This window comes from Crocodylus porosus, unplaced genomic scaffold (assembly GCF_001723895.1).
Source record: "Crocodylus porosus isolate Cpor-Errol unplaced genomic scaffold, CroPor_comp1, whole genome shotgun sequence".
Taxonomy (NCBI): Eukaryota; Metazoa; Chordata; order Crocodylia; family Crocodylidae; genus Crocodylus; species Crocodylus porosus.
The window spans coordinates 81,521,749-81,539,560 of record NW_017728943.1 but is presented as its reverse complement, the minus strand read 5'-3'; the positions used below and the strand labels follow the sequence as shown (position 1 = coordinate 81,539,560).

The 17,812-nt window shown below is 45.2% G+C and overlaps 1 protein-coding gene across 1 annotated transcript; it reads right to left on the bottom strand.

Annotated features, from left to right (window-relative positions):
* Positions 1–306: 306 nt before the first annotated feature.
* MRPL14 (mitochondrial ribosomal protein L14) lies at positions 307–16,660 on the bottom strand. Its single transcript, XM_019548596.1, has 4 exons — positions 16,641–16,660; positions 15,948–16,123; positions 3,841–3,934; positions 307–928 (listed from the first exon to the last, which is right to left on the bottom strand). The coding sequence occupies exons 1-4, from the start codon at positions 16,658–16,660 to the stop codon at positions 562–564; spliced, it is 657 nt and encodes a 218-aa protein (XP_019404141.1). The 3' UTR covers positions 307–561.
* Positions 16,661–17,812: the final 1,152 nt, after the last annotated feature.

The window sequence follows — 17,812 nt, the reverse complement described above, 5'->3', positions numbered from 1 at the left end:
TCACTGACACAACAAGGATCCGGCCCCTCGCAGCTCCGCCACCATCTGCCCCAGTATGCCAACATCTAACAAACTGAGGTTGCAGGTGTTTTTGGCACTCTGCCCAAAAACAGTGCTGACCCCTGCTCTAGGACTTACATACTTCTCTTTTTCCTCGAACTCTCCTCCTCTGTCTTATCCAATTCTGCCTTTTAAGTTGCTAGGTGCTCAAGGCAAGAATTATATTTGCCTTACTCAGGGGCAGAATGAACAAAGAAATGCAAAAGACTTGGGGGGGGGTTAAAGCACAGATAAGAGCAAAGCAAGTGAGGGTTTTAACATTTCCATTTTAATGTAGCAAAATGGGCATCCAAAATAGGTGCACATTGTAATGGCATTACAACCTTGTACACAGATATTTTTACCAAATCAATTAAAGAATTAAATAGTTTAAAATCTTAAGCAGAAGAAAAGACTCCTGATGAACCTCAGATTTTCACTACAGTTTTCAACCTAGAAAAGATGCAAAGAATGGTTACAGCTTGAAAGATTGTATAGCAAGACAGACTGAGAGGTTGCTGTTCACACAAAATTGGTGGCAATGGCCAACACTTTGGAGAACTCTCCACTTTGCTGCCGCAAGATAGAGGGAATGGGGATTTTTATCCTAGTCCCTGTTGGGTTTCCGTTTTCTTCGATGAGCACCACGTTGTTGGAATCAAATCTAGGAGTCATACGAGGACCAGGCATCTTGTGCCCTACAATTAAAGCCTTTTTCTTTTCTCCTTTGATAGCCAGGAGAATCTTATCCCCTACTTTACCAACTCCAGTCTTGTTATACACATGGATGCACCTGGGTGGCCGGTGGTACGGAGTGTTCCCCAAGGCACTGTTGTCTACCACTCGTACACGGGTCAGCTTCTGTACTGCACCACATGCTCCAGTGAGGCTGGCAAAAGAGAAGCAAGAATACTAGACAGGCCTCCTCAAACAATCCTTGGGGATCAAGGGCAAAGAACTGGACGGAATCAAGCTTTTACGCAAGTCACTGATAAGGAGTCGGCAAGAAATACATACCATATTGTTGACAAATAGACTGCATTCAAAGCATTCTCTAACAGCCCGAGGCCACTTTGGGCTTTGCATACACTTTAAAAAATACCAAACTTACAAGGGCCATTCTGCTCTGGAATGCAGCTATAACATGGTGTTTTGGGGGCCCACGTTTACTGGGTCTTTTACTAAGTCCAGGTAAAGTACATCCAGTTCACACACAAAAGGATTTGGGTGTTGGTCAATACAAGGTGCAGCTTGGAGATAACAGAGCGGAGGGGGATTCTTTCATTCTTGCAAAGTGACAAAGGCTCAGCATGCTCTCTCTCTCCCTTCAGTGCCCCTGTGACACCCCACTGCCTTAACACTCTGCCCTCAGTGACACTTTCAAAGTCCCACTGTCTGTGCACAAGTACCACGAATTGGACTTTAACAGACTATTATCTTCATGTTGGTCTGTAAACTCAGCAGGTCTGATCTGGAATAAGCTAGACCAATGGCAGGGCAGATTCACAGAGTACGAAGCAATCATATTCACTTTCCAGAGCTGAACCTGACTTTATGGTACTTTTTTGTTCTTTTATCCAGATGAGGTTTTCAAATACCAAATTTGGAATGGCCCTGTTCAGAGAAAACACAGGCTCAAGTCTAGGGAAGCATTTCATCACAACAGAGTAAGGAGCAGCAATGAAGTTGACTTGAACTCGCCATCCACTCATACTGGTCCAAACGCAGTATTGGACTAACACTAGGAGGGGTATTCCCTGTTGTACAGTGTCCCTTCAAGAAGTTCAGGGTGAAGATATGGCCCATCCACTCAGGCTCTTTCTAGAACAGTGGTTCTCAACCTTTCTGGACTTGAGGCACCCCCTCCATAGCTTCTGTGAATTGAGTGGCACCCCACTTCAAAAAGTAATTTATATATTACTGTGCTTACCTCCTCGCAGAGGGGCTGGGCAGTGGGAGTGGGGGACTGTTCAGGCAGAGACAAGCCTGAGTGTACCCTTATCTCCTCAGTTTGCAGTACCCTTCAAAGGATCTGGCACCACCCTGGTTAAGAATCACTGCTCACAGATCATCAAATAAGGATTTCCACAGTAGGAAAAACACAACCAACCTAGGGCCTTCATTCCTGCTTGAACATGGAGGATTTGTGCACACAGACAACTGCCCTCCAAAGGGGAGGCACACAAATTCCCTCCCACCATACATGAAGGGCAGCATGCCCATGCGCACGTTTAAACAGAAAGGGACAGTTCGGAAAGTGCAGCAAGGAATAAGCAGACTTAAAGAGTCTGTATGAGCAGCTTCTTGCACCCACCCAGAGCATGATTAATATCAATAAGACTTCATATATGCTCAGGGCCCATCTGCAGATTTAATCATGAACACGGGTTAGATTTGCTTTCAAAGGGACTGGTAATTTCATTCCCCATCCTGCCATTTGTAAAAATACCCTAAAGATAACCCGCAGGTAGCCAAGTACAAGGCTTGTCTACATGGGAAAATTAAACAAATACTGGCTACGGTATAAATTCAAACAAAGGGTTATACCCATGACAAGGCCTCTCTTATTCTAGGAGAATGGTGCTTTTTAGATTTACCTTCTGCAGCTCTTGAAGAAAAAGGTAGTGGGGAGATATGCACAGATCACTGACACGCGCATCTCGTAAATGTTGTGTCCTACAGCCCTTGGCCACGTTCAAATTTTGGTTTATTGCTACAAAGGTTAGGAAGTTTGGCCACCCTTCTCCTTGTACTGAAAGGGGAAGTATCAAGTCCACTCTATATGGAAACTGTATTTCCCTAATCCAGGGCATGTACACTGAGCCTAGAAAGAACAGAAGTGGGTATTGCATGAATGACTATTAAATCAGTAAATCTGCTCAATACATTGAAATCCCTTGCCAAGTGAGGTCCCAAACCTGTCAGATCTGTGCTGGTTAGGGTGGCCATCATAGAGGACATTCTGGTTTTCTGCTACTCTGTCCTCTACTGATACAAAACTTGACGCCTTTATGTTCTCTGTTTTTCTCTTCAAGAGAAAAACAGAGGACATAAACGGATCCAAGTTTCAACTGGACTGTCCTTTATGATGACCACCCCTGTGCTGGTAGATCTGTGTACCCACGCAGAGTACACAGCAGGTCTTCTGGGCTGGTCAAAGCATTGCAAAAAATGAAGTTTATAAAATTTAGGAGGTTTTAAATGCCTGGAACCAGGGATGGGCTCTTTAATAATTTAACATTTAAAAAAAACAAAACCTCTCGAAGGGAACTGTTGAGATCTGACAGAATAATTTTTCAGTTTTTTAAAAAAATGTTGTTCTAAATACTGAGAGGATTAATTCTGGAAAAATTCAAAAACACATGACTGACTTTTCGCCATTTAATACTAGGTGCCTGTCTCTCTACCTTTTGCTCAGGTAGGAAATTAGTCTTCTCTGATCCTGCAATCAACTAGACACAGGAAGATGCTCACAAACAAAAGCACTGGTGAGAAGGGCTTCTCTTCCCACACATCTGATTACCCAATCAGGACCATTGTCAATATTGCTTTTTGATCCTCAGGCGTGGGGTTCAAAGCATGAACTGTTATGTTTGGATTGCCTGGATTATTTTTATAAACCATAAAAATTATGCAATTAATTTTTTCTCTTACACAAATTTTTAAAAAAGCAGAAATACTATACATTATGTTTGAATTACGAGAACGGCCCTTTAGAAGAGCGTAATCAGTTTAAAAAAGGATAATCAGTTTTTAAAGAAGTGGGTTCAGTGAAAGCAATTCATAGTGTTCGAAAGATACCTGAAATGTCGCTGGTTGACTGCTCTGCTAAAGTGGGTTAGGAACAACCCGAGCCGTCCATTCACGAGAGCCATTGGAATTCTGGTACAAAGCCCTGCACAGGAAACATGAGAATTATGGACTCTGGAAGTGTGTCAGTACTGGCTTCAAAAAAAGAAAAGATAAATCACAGGCTGGAATCCAAGTGGCACATCTGGGGTATGCCACATTGAATCCGGCTGCATACATAACTCAAGTGCCAACAGTATCCTCGCAGCAACAGGCTTTACTTGAATCTCATGGTCAGTATAATTCAGAAGCACATAACACAAAGGTGTGTTCAACACGACTGCAGGGCAGTTTTCTACTTAACGGCACAGAGCTTTTTTGGATGGCATTTTCCCTCTTTGTGTGAGCCTTGTAGTTTTTAAACCCACTTAATAATGAATACAAAAAAAGGCTACTTGCTACACAAAATGAAACTTAAATGGACTATGGTCAGCAGCGCTTTAAATCTTATTAAGCAGGGAACATTCCTCAGCTTGTTTTTAGACTTCAGTATTATTTCACAGACAAGATCTCCTTTCTCTATGGAGCTCACAGAAAGTCTCCTGTTACTTAAAAAAAGTTCAGTTGACACAGTTCTGTGTAGTAATGCTATCCTGTGTCTTTGCAGCATGCCAGCCACATTATGGCCCTGTGCTATTAGAGCTGGGCATAAATTAACCAGATACCAAAATGCATGCATCAAAACGAGACTCCCAGACTTCCTCCCAGGTTAGCATTTTATGTGCTTCTGTTTGTTTGTAGCTTTGACCACAGAATGTCAACTAAATTGCTTCTAACAAGGTTACCTTCTGCTTCTCTCCTTTCCAGAACAAGCATTAAAATACAGTTACTACTACTTGTCTCTCTCAGCCAGTTCTGATAAACTTAGGGGCAGATTCTGACCTCAGCACTTATTAAAGGTCCATCTTGAAGGATCTGCCATGGCAGTTCTGCACCAACACTTGCAAAGCATAGCACGTATTCTTAAGTATGTGGCAAACGGCCTAATATCATGTTGTCATGCTTTGAATAAAGAGGTTAGTGACACTGACAGATCATTACTCTATGGAGCCAATACCAAAAATCAAATGTTCAGTGGAGCAACTGAGCCTCAGGTAAGTTAGATGCATTTCTTGAAGCTCTGTTCAAGCTCTCCTCAGCTAAGGATGTCCACCAACCAAAACAAAGCAGCCTTTTTACAGCAAGATAATTACAACAAATTAGCTCCCTGGCCATAAAGTCCTAGGGGAGATGAGACCTCAGATTTTATCTCAATGTAGCTAACCCTAGTCAATGCTACACAAAGGTAAAAACTGCCTGTGCTTGGTCTCCATCAGTATTTTAGAGTGATATAGCTTGAGTTGCCTTGATGCAACACACACCTCGTTTGATAAGGAAGATAGCCTTTGCCCCAGTTTGCAAACTCTTATGTATGTGCTTGACTTTAGCATGTGAAATTAATGACAAGCCTCAGTGTCTGAGGATTACTTTCATTCGTGTCAGGGCTATGGACCTCTCCAGAAGACCTCTATGAGCAAAGCTAGTGCCTACCCCATAGTCACTGTTAGACTCTACACCCAGTATCCCCTGGCTCATGAAAAACCGAAGTCTGATGAATGACTGACGGCTCCTGAGACTCGGGGGCACCATGGCGGTGAGAGAAGACTACCCGCAGATGCCGCATCGGTGCTGTTGAGTGGGGAATGCCGGCAGATGCCAGCATCAGCCAATTTTGGGGGGGCATGTGCCCTCCCCCAGTGCCTCCCATATTCATCACCTGTGCCAGAGCTGTCTCTAACCTCAAAGTCTCAACATGGCATAAAGTTAACTAGTCCACTGACCCAAAGTCTCTTCTGTCCTGCAAACAAAACGAAGAACGTTCAAGAACTGTTTAATCAATAATTTGACAATGATAAACTGATATTCCATATCTGTGACAATGCTAAGCAAGTTTTCAGGATAACAACATGAAAAACAAAAAAGAATTTTGATATGGCTGATAATAGTAAATCCATATTAGTAATAAATAGTTAATACTCAAACCCATACAGACTCCATATACCATGCAGCAACCCTTTCTCCTTCCGTATAACATTCCCTTGGAGCTGAAATGTCCCCATAATTTGCTCAGTTCATGGAGTGAAAGACATATTATGCTGAATCTCTGTGCTTAATATTACATGAAGAGAAAATGGTATCTTCAGTTAATGCAATTAATGTCAGCAATTCCAAATTTTCCAAGGAAAGGCAGCTCCATTTCAGAAAGGGTAATTGGGCCACTTACAGGATAAGTACAACTTTTTGGTGTATTGCCAAACACTTCTAAAGCTAGCCCCTGCTCTGATTCACTCTTTTATGGCCTTGACAAAGTCACCTAAACTATTCTACCCCGTCTGAGAACCGTAGAGAGTGCTAAACTCAAAGGGACAGATTATTGCTGTCTATGTTGTACTATGTAAATGCTAAGTATTGAAAGCACGTTTTGGTAGTGATCCAAAACATCCCACCAACTGTGGCACAGATCACATCATCAACAACTAGCTTCCTCATTTCCCAGATAGATGTTAGACCATGTCGGCAAATCTTCTACATGACCCAGAAAGAAAGAGACAGGATTTGGCACATGCTACTAAAGAGGTAACCGCAAAGTGAGGAGAGGCAAATCAATTCACTTAGTTCTTCTCCGTAAGTTTGCTTTTCTAATCTCATCTCTGCTCGTATTTCAGGGCCGTGGGAAGGAAGAGGTCCTTCCCAGCATTTCTCAAGCATGATACAGTGTAAACGCTTGGGCAGTTCCAAGAACCACTCATCTGGAGTTGGTATTGCCCAATAGGCACATGAGGACACTTTATAATAGCTGAGACAGGCAAGGGAATGTTTAATATTTAAATACTAACATTCTTCTGCTTGCTAAATCATTCATGTCAGGCTAGAAGGGGCAAATCTTTGGAAAGTTCTGACATTTTCACCATCTTCATCAAGGTCACTGCCCAAAAGCATGGCCTGAGACTACCACTGAACCAAAAAAACAATCTGGTATACAGCAAGAAGTGCTTCTTGCTCTAGAAATGATGGCAACACTCTACAAAGCAACACCTCTAGCTCTCCCTTGAGGACACCCTACCTATCCCAACCCACGTGCCAGGTATAACTCAAATGCAAAATCCAATCTGAATTCAAAATAAGTTTCAGATAGGAAAGAAAAGAAATCAGTTAAACAAACATTCACTCTCTAAAGTGACCCAATTTATATTCTACTGAACAAGTCTGAAAGTGTAACGCAGTCCAACCCCACTGCAGTAGGTTTTCAGCAGATCTACCTGAAGTCCAAACACTGCACAGAAAAGAGGAACCTTTCACTGGTCAGAAGGTGCTGAAGGTATTTATGCATTACACCATTTTGAAGTGCCAGATTAAAAGAAGCACTTTTCCATAGCAGTTAAAGAGGTTTTAATACTGCAAAGTTAAGTGGATATCAGCAGAACAAATATACTGCAGTTCTGGAAAATTTCATACCACCTAACAGAGTGATGGGCAACAGAGTATTTCAGGCTAACATATGTGGTTAGGGTTGCCCCATTTCACTTACACAAGGTGAGGATGTCTCACCACTAACAACAAAAAGCAGCAGGAACTACATCTGCTTACTCACAGAAGGAGCTGCACTGTCCATGAAGTGCCAGAAAGTGGTCATGTACCTTCTTTGGGATTTAAACAAAATGGGGGGGGGCTTCTCATTCGTTTACATTACTCCATCCTGAAGTGACCTCTTCCTCATGGAAGCTTACGCATCTCTGAGTTGGCTAAGATCGAGCATTAGAAGTATCTGAAGCCCTGGACTAGAGTCTGGGATGGAGGATGCTTGCCTGTAGTATCTGGGGGCATCTGGGCTTGGGGCTCCACATAGGATGCCTGCCAATGGATTTGGGAGTATCTGAAGTCGAAGGGCGAGAGCCTGGGACAGAGGATGCTCACCAGTTGTAGTGCCATAGTGTTTAGGACGATTGAGTTCTGCCTGCAAAAATCAATATGGTTTTTGGAATGATTGAAAAGATCAATTGATACAATTTGGAACTGATTTGACCTGGAACACGAAATATATTAATATTAAAAAAAAATCTGAGTCACTTAGTCTATAAAAGCACATCTCTACCCTGCCTCCATGCCTCCTTTCATTTTAGTGAGATAGTGCACATTATCCCACCACAACTCCATTTTGTGAACTGGAACCTTAATGTCCTCTGCAGGAGTGTTCTGTACAGTCACCATTACCACTGCATAGCCTATGTGAGCTACAGCAATATGACTGGAGGTTCTGCAAAAACTGTTTACTAATGGCATATTAAGTATTAAAAAGAAAAAAAATAAAAGGATTAGATTCTAGAATTATTGTTGTAATACTTCCTTGAGTAAATCCACTTTGAAAGAAACACTTTCTTTAAATGGGTAGAAAGTGTATCTGTACTGTTCAGAAACAGTATCTACTCTCAAGCCGCGGTCAATGTTTGTGGTTCCACAAATGCATTTGCCTTTTTTTTAGATTTATGCCTGGCCCCTGCTGTACATGAAAACCTGGCACAGTACAGGTGAAGAAAAAAACCTGACTGGCTCTGCAAAGCAAACAGCAAAACTAACTACAGAAAAATTCCCATCAAATGTGCAGAATAAAACCCCTCTCAGTTTGATGCAAAGAAAAAACATCTTTAATTGCTCTCAACCACAGTGATCTTTCCTGAATAGTCAAATAGCAGGTAACAGGATATGGGTTCTTTCTAACAAAGAAATTGGGAGAAAAAACAGTCAAATTCTGAGCCCCAAAAAAGAGAAATGTGCAATGGGTCCTTCATTCATCAGGAAAATGAAGGAAATAAAGATTAAGACAATATGTACAATGCAAGCTATCTGAAGCAGCAGTAACAGGTTGGAGGTTTATTTATAGCATGTCTGCCAATGTGCGCTATACGGTCCAACCGTGAGCTACAGGGGCTCAGGTAATTCACAGTTTTCTTCATAAAGGAAGAGATGTGATTAAGGGCTTGTGTGTGTTAAAAATACAAGAGATATTCATTACAATGGTAAAATTGGTTTTACAATAATGACAGGCTGAGGGGCCAAAGATTCACATGGAGGGAATTAATTCTTCTAGAATTAAAGTTTATGAATAGGATTAGTTATTCATCTGTGTATCTAGTGATTCAAGGTAGCAACAGAAACTCCTTAGAGCTGGATTTATTAATGAAAGAAGGAATAATTCCACTCTTACAAATTTCAAGTGAAACTCACAAAAGGTGATAAAAGATAGTTAAAATATTCTCAACTGAAACCTGCAAGATTATTTTTAGAAATACGGGTATCTGAAAACCTTTTCACAGTACACTTCTCATCTGTCTAAGATACTTAAGTGGCCCTCATTGCTAGGGTAGTTAATCTTTTTAATATATTTATCCACACATCACTCCCAGTAAGAAGGAAGGAATTATTCCCTTTTTAGCAATGAGCTAAATGAAACCACACAGGAGATAAGTGATTTGTCCAAGTTCACAATGGGATCCTGTGGCAGAACAAGCTCCCAAATCCTACACTACTGGCCTCACCTCTGGATTATCCTCCCTCACCTGAAGCTTCTGCAACTGCAAACAAATCCAGCCAGATTTCTGCAAAATTGGATTCTCCTTCCAGTTCTTCAAAGGGTGTGTGATATACATAATCAATTCCCAAACAAAGCTTTCACCTCCTAAAGACAAACAAGGTCTAGCCAACAAATTAATAATGGCAAATCAGGAAACCAGGGTCTGTTCCCGGATCTGCCACTGACGTAGGCTCTCTGTCTTCATAGCATATGATATGCTTACATTTATTTAGATAGCTAATGCCAGGGAGGTGTACTGGTATTCCTGTACCTGGAAAGTATTCCTAATTCAAATTAAAAAGAAAAAAAGAAAAAAGGAGTGAACTAATTGCCTAGGGTCTCAGTGCAGTATAGCACAGCGATCATCCAGGCAGGGGTTGCCTTGGCACCCTGGTAAAGAAGCACTGGTATACCACAATTGTGCCTCTCCACAATTGTTTCCTCTTGCCCCCACAAAGGGCAGACAAGTTTTATACAATTTACTGGGAAAGAATTGTTGAGTGGCTCAATTTACTGTGCCATAAGAGAACTAAGACATGTGTTTTGTCCCCTGGACTTTTGGGGACAAGTGAGTGCTGCCCCAGTGAGGCCACAATAACTTTGTTATGGCTTTAGAGTGGGGTGGCCAACCTGTGGCATGAGTGCAATAAATGGCATAGGTAGGCCTTGGGTGGTACATGCCTGAATTGGGAAGGTGATAGGCAGCTTAGTAGGGCAGAGGGGAGAAAGCAGAGTAGCAGATCAGGTAGACAGGACAGGGCAGGAAGCAGAGCAGCAAATTGAGCAGGGGGAGACTAAGAGGGCACTGAGGGAGGGTGGGGGCTAATTTGTGGCACACCTGCAAAAAAAAGTTGCCCCCACTGCTTCAGAGGGTGGCTGTTCACATCCACAAGTGGCTAAGCTGTGTGGTCAAACACAGGAATAGTCCCTAAAGTTAGCTCTAAAGCACAGACATAGCCTGACATACGGTAGGTCAGTATTTCTCAGTCTTTTCAGGCTGGTGAGGCTAAGACTTTTCATGACCCCCTTACATTTATTAGAAAGTGTCTATGATCATAAAGCTAAACCTAAATAAACACGTTATGAGAAGATCACAGAGACTTGACCTTGAAGCATAACAGTACACAGGGAGAGAGATTTCTTCTGCACTGTGTTGTAATATAATTTTTTATGTCTCAGATACCCCCTGGTGGTCACTACCTACATTTTAGTAGTGTCCTAGACTGAGCTGTACAACAAAGATGAAATGTTTGCAGTCTAGAAGCAATATATGGCTGTGGACAGTTATAATTTTCAAGCATTTTAAAATGGGAGGGGCGAACAACGTTCTGAGGCACGCATGAAACCACAAAAAATGGCACTATTTACAATCGCCAGGAAATATTGCATTGGCTAGAATTTCCCACAAAATCAACCTAAAAAAACAACCCAGCATATTATTCACATAATATACTGTTTTAGAACGTCCCACTGCTTACCACAACACAAAGACAATGCGACAATCACTGCAGCCATAGATCACGTGATTTAGAGTTTGTCTGAGAAGTGATGCAGACTAAGTGAAGGCGCCAGTCAGTGAAATGAAAATGTTTCAGTGCCATCTTTTAAGAAGTGAAACGCAATGCCAATACCCTTCACCAATCAGTGACAAGGGCCAGGGCCACCAGGAAATTCTTCCAAAATCAGCTCTTCGTGCTGCAATCAAGCCATACAAAGTATTTTATGTAGTCTCGTGTCAAGTAGATCCCTAGTCATAATAGTATGGAATGAAAGAAGTATGAATTGTTACAATATAACCATTATATAGGCATATTCCTACAGGGATACAAGTGTGGCAAAGCCATTGTAACTTTAACCCTGTTTCTTTCTTTCAGGACTAAAATTATAGCAAGTAGGAACATACAAACATAAATTACATCATAACAGCGGATGCCAAGTGAACATTATTTCTGTCTGTTAAACCCTAAATGAAATATGGGTAAATTTACAATTGTTTTATTCCATTCATTCCACTATAGGAGCATGCGAACATAACAGTTAAATCAGATTAACTTATACCAGTATACCTGTTACATCTACTGGAGTCATGCTTGACTACTGAAAAAAAATGTCTAGCACTGACCCTTTTCATCCCTTTTCTACAGCAGTACAGCTCACTGAGGAATTGCCTGCCCCTAACAATATGTTTGTCCAGCACTGAGCACAACAAAGTTCTGATCACAGTTGGGAACCTGACCGTATTTGTTTTTGAAAGGCAGAATGAAGAAAAAAAGCTTTTTCCAGAGTTATGGTTGCATTAAGTAGGGACAGACCCTAATCTTCAGCTAACTCAACCTTCCTGTCCTGCTTAACTAAAACTGAAATCCTAGCTGCTGTTGAAGACTGGTCTCTATGGGCAGGCCTAGAATTTTGAAAATAGCTAAAGAATCCCCAAGGCTGTGAATCAGAAGGACAGACCAGGAGCAGCTAGTGGACAGCAAAACTATCCTAAGAAAGGTTAGCTTTGATAAGTGCGACATCAAGACCACCAAAAAGGAAAGGCTGAAGTGCTCAATGACTTCTTCGCCTCAGTCTTCACATACAAGTTCAGCTCCCAGACTACTGCACCAGGCAGCACAGTTTGGGGAGCTGAGTAGCCAGCAGAGGCGAAAAAACAGGTTAGAGACTATTTAGAAAAGTTGGACATATACAGGTCTATAAGGCCAGATGGGATAAACCTGAAGGTCGGGTGATGAGATTGCAGAGCCATTGGCCATAATCTTTGAAAATTCCTGGTGATCAGGAGAGGTCCTGGATGATTGGCAAAGAACAAACATAGTGCCCACATTTAAGAAAAGGGAGAAAGGAAGATCCAGGGAACTACAAACCAGTCAGCTGTGTCACCTCAGTCCCTGGACATATCATGGAATAGGTTCTCAAGGAATTCATTTCTAAGCACTTGGTGGAGAAGGAAGAGTGATTAAGAAGAATCAGCATGGATTCACCAAGGGCAAGTCATGCCTGACCAACCTTCTAGCCTTCTATGATGAGGTGACTGGCTCTGCGGGTGTGGGGGACCAGCAGGTGTGATGCACCTTGATTTTAGCAAGGCTTTTGATACGGTCTCCCACAGCATTCTCACAGGCAAAGAAAGAGAGTACGGCTGGATGAATGGACTGTAAGCTGGATACAAAACTGGCTGGAGCATCGGGCTCAGAGGGTAGTAATCAATGGCTCAATGTCTAGTTGGCAGCCCGTATCAAATGGAGTGCCCCAAGGTTTGGTCTTGGGGCCAGTTTTGTTCAATGTCTTTATCAGTGACCTGGAAGATGGCATAAAGTGCACTCTCAGCAAGTCTGCCCGTGACACAAAGCTGAGGGGGTAGCACTCTGGAGGGTAGGGCTAGGATTCAGGGGGACCTAGACAAATTGGAGGATTGGGCCAAAAGAAATCTCATGAGGCTCAACAAGGACAAGTGTACAGTCCTGCACTTAGGATGGAACAATCCCATGTACCAGTACAGGCTGGGGGCTGACTGGCTGGGCAGCAGCTCTGCAGAAAAGGACTTGGGGGTTACAGTGGACAATAGGTTGAATATCAGCCAGCAGTGTGCCCTTGCTGCAAAGAAGGCTAATGGCATTCTGGGTTGCATTGGTAGGAGCATTGCCAGCAGGTCAAGGAAAGTGATTATTCCCCTCTATTCAGCACTAGTGAGGCCACATCTGGAGGACCACGTTCAGTTTTGGGCCCCCCATTGGAAAGGGGGCAAATTGGAGAAGGTCCAGCACAGGGCAACAAAAATGGTGAGGGGGCTGGGGAACATGACTTATGAGGAAAGACTGAGGGAACAGGGCTTATTTAGTCTACAGAAGCGGAGACTGAGAGGGGGATTGAAAGAGGATGGGGCTGTTCTCAGTGGTGGCTGATGACAGAACAAGGAGCAGTCTCAAGTTGCAGCAAGGGAAGTTTGGGTTAGATATTAGGAAGAATTTTCTCACTAGGCAGGTAGTAAAACACTGGAACAGGTAACACAGAGAGGTGGCGGACTCTCCATCTTTGGAGGTTTTAAGACCTGGCTAGACAAAGCCTGCTTTGAGCAGGGGGTTGGACTAGATGACCTCCTGAGGCCCATTTCAACCCTCATTTTCTATGATCTTAATGCCTCTGGAATAAAGAACAGCGAGCCATTAAGACAACTGACTCCCTCAGCTGCCTGAATACTAATGCCACAGCTCCTGTACTAGCCCTATTTGAATCATATAGGGAACATGGGCAGAAGCCCACAAAGAAACTGCTAGTCCCCTACCTGTTATTAGAGGGGGTCACTAGGTATGCAATCAACAGCTTCTAAGGGGCAACAGAGATGGGGGGGGTCAAAGGTTGATCACCGGTGCGCCAAGGGGGACACCGAGGAGAGCACACCAGCCAGCACCCACTGGCCCTTAAGCAAATCCAAAGAACATGTGGACACTATGCAATGAAACTGCCTGGAGACACTAATGGATGCAGGATAGCTGACACATTAGGCATTTTTGCTACGTCAAGGAGTTTGTGGGCCAAAGCTCACCAAGAAATTATAAGCCCTCTTAAACAGGAAGCCCACTAAAAATGCAGCAACTAATTTCTTGGGACAAATCATAAGAAAAACAGGAAGGGAGTGAAGGTCACAGGTTAATAACAAGGGAGCTGGAAAGGGAGATTGGGCAGAATACACTGGCCAGTGCCCACTGACCCTTGGGAGTCCAAGGAATCAGTGGCCAGTGAAACTGCTGGGACACATGAACAGATGAGGGACAGCTGCTACACTAGGCCTTTTCAACATGAATAGGGCAATGTGGGCTAATGCCCACCAAGTAAGACTACAAGCTCCCTTCAGTAAGGGTGGGGGCACTAAGTGAACATCAACTAATTGCTGGGGACAACTAAGAATGAAAACAGGAATGGGAGTGAAGGTCAAAGGTTTATAACGAGTGCTCCAAAGAGGGACACCTAGCTTTGCTCACTGGCTCCCAAATGAATCCAAGGAGCCAGTGGACCCCACCCAGTGACACTGCCCAGAGACAGGCCTATTGGTCACTTTCAGGGGATCATGAGCCATTGCCTACCAAGAAGAAAGGGAGGCCACTGAGAAAATAACTAATTTTTTGGGATAAAAGGAAGGCAAAACAGGGATGAGAGTGAAGGTCAAAGGTTTAAAATGGGTGCATCAAGGGGGGGGGACACCAAGCAGAGCACATTGGACACAAACTTCATAGACATTCAGGTTGGAAAGGACCCCAAAGGATCTTCGAGTCCAGCCCCCTGCCCCACTTGATGGTCCTTGGGGTCCGTTCCAGCCCAAATATCTATGAAGTATATGTCCACTGGCCCCCTGGACTTACTCCAGGGCCAGTAGGCACTGGCCCATGTGCTCTGCTTGGTGTCCCCCCCTTAATGCACCCATTTTAATCCTTTGATTTTCACTCTCATCCCTGTTTTGCCTTCCTTTTATCCCAAAAAATTAGTTATTTTCTCAGTGGCCTCCCTTTCTTCCTGGACATGGCCCAGTGAAATTCTGTTCAGGAGATGTGAATGGACCAGGGACAAAGCAATTGCCCTGCAGTCCCTGGTGGTCACCCCCAGCCGGAGCCTTCGTCCAGGTCAGGTGTATGGCCAGCTTGACTAGAGCCAGGACTGCCTGGACACAGGCCTAATTGTCACCTTAAGGGGCACGGGCCTAGGCTCACCAAGTAACTTACTGGCCTCCCGCAGGTGTGGAGGCTACAGGAAAGATGGCAATTGAATACGTGGGGCAAACAGTAATAAAAAGAGGAACAGGAGTGGAGGTCAAAGCTTCATAACAAGAGTGCTAAGAGGGGGCACTGAGCAGAGCACACCAGGCATCTTCCACTGACCCTCAAGCAAGTCCAAGGAGCCAGCAGACACTGCCCAGTGCTCCTCTGCTAGGACACAGGAACAAAGTGGGGCAAGAAAAGTGGCCCTGCAGTCCCCAGGGACCCTCCTGCTGCTCCGACACAAGAATCAAAGCAAAGTGCTTCTACCACAGCTAGAAAACCAGCTCCACCCTTAATACAACCCCCCCACCCGTGTGGGGTATGAAGGGGGGATTTTGAAGGTGGGGTGGGGAAACATACACCGTGCGCGAGAAAATATGGCAGCACAAAGAGGAGGGGGAGTGGGAGGCGTCTCCCCAAGGCCCTGGCTGTGCAGTGAGCAGCCCCTTGACTTGGCAAAGGCCGGGAGGAGCCAGCAGGAGGATGAAGCAGTGGAAAATCGGGCCCCCACGGGCACGTGCACGGCCTGCCCGCGCTTCGGCACCCCCCGCAGGGGCAGGGGCAGGGGCAGGAGCAGGAGCAAGGTGCCCCCCATGAGCAGCAGCGAGGCAACCTCCGGCAGGGGCAAGGGCAGAGCAGCACACCCCCCAAACGCAGCCTGCTGCAACCCCGCGCCCAACTCCCCCTCCAGCACTTACAGGCCACGAGGTTCCACAGCAGCGCCCCCTTCCTAACACGCGTGCGCGCAGAACCCGCACCCCCACCAGGCGCACGCGCAGCGGGCCGCGGAGCTCCGGCTGCTCGCAGCGCTGGGCGCGGGGCGCGGGGCGCCTGCACCGCTCGACGGCACGGACAGCGGCACGGCTCGGCCCGGCTCGGCCGGCAGGCAGACAGGCAAGCGTGGTAAGCGGGCCCGGCTCTGCAGCACGATTCCTGTCGGGGGGGGCCCTTTGCACACCCGGGCGGGGTGCGGCGCGGGCATGTCCCCGGGCTGCCTCCGCGCACAAAGGGCGGTCGCCACTGCAGCCGCCCGCTCGCTCCTCTCCGCTGCCGCAGGATCGGTGCTGGAGCCACCGGGGCTGTGGGGCGCGGAGCCGCCGCCGCGCGCTGTGCTCGGTGATGCCCCTCCCTCCCGGCGGGGGTCGTCGCCCCTGGCCTGGGCCGGTGCAGGGGGGCTGGCTGGCATTGCCCGTAGTGCCCGGCCCCATCCCTGCCGTGTGCCCGTGCCTCGCTGCGGAGGAAATCGGGTTAGTTGTTCGTGTTACAAAACGGACCCACGCCTACACGTAGGCACACACGTATACATACGTACATGCACACCTATGTGCATATAGATACAAGCATGCACATCCACACACACATACATGCATATGCCTGGCGTGCATACATACCTACACGTGCACTCACACATGTATACGCTTTGTGCACATGCACACATGCATACCTACATACATGTGCACATACATGTATGTATGTGCCTGGTGCGCATGCACGCACACACACAGACATAGTATGCAAAAAATGTTAAATTGTTACTGAGCCATAAAACATTACAGATTTCTGTGCCATTTCACATCTTTTCGCTGTGCTGGAATTGGGAATAGCTTAATAAATATATGTCTCTTAAAAATGCCCTTTTGCAGGATGTTGGGTGTATGTCAGAGGGCTAATGGCATTTTAAAAACGAAGAGGGAGGGCTGTGGATGGGGAGGGAGTAGCCGATGGATGGAGAAATGGAGGGGCGTGAATGGAGCATCCCAGAGTGGGTCTGTGGGAGCTGTGGTAGGATTGGCTGGCCGTCGCTATACTGAATGCATTGGTTCTGAATTCAGTGCCTGCTTGAGAGGCTGGGACTCGAAAGGGGTGTCAAGGCATTGGCTTATTAGCGTCATGCATTTCGCACAGGAATATTATGCAGCCTACGTTTTTTAAATGTGGGGAGCATTAGAAACAAAATGCCATCCCTTCTGTCTTGTGGGAGTCCTGATGGTTGAGCATGCTGGACTCATGATTGCTTTAGCTGTGCTTAAATAACAGATGGGGTCAGTGCCTCGGGGAACCTAGCCTTTAGAGCTGTCATTTTACGGTTGGCGAGCGTAGAGGGGCAGACCCTTGGGTCAGCAAGGAGCCCTAAGGGTTCGCGGTGCTGGGAGTGGCGTATGGATGCCTACAAGCCATGGAACACCAAGCTGTGTTGCAGCTGCAAAGCAATGCAAAAAACTGTTTTTCTGATGAAAAGCTGGTGCCTAAATATGCATTAAGGATTTATTCCTATGATAAATTGCATGAGTGGTGATGTATAGCATCTTACCTTTTATATAAATCATGATTTAAGTATGTGTCATGCAGAGGTACTGAGAATGCTGAAGCGGTGTTATCTGCAGGGCAAATGCTATAGCATTTATTTCTATATAACAGAATCCATCCAAGTTTCCCTGCACCCTGTCCCCCCCACCCCAGTGAAATCAAAAGGAGGCTTGTCAGCTCATTTGTTGGTTATAAATAATAGTTGACGTTTCCTTTTGGGAAGGCAGGGTGCCAGTTTCTAGTGCTAATAGGCTTG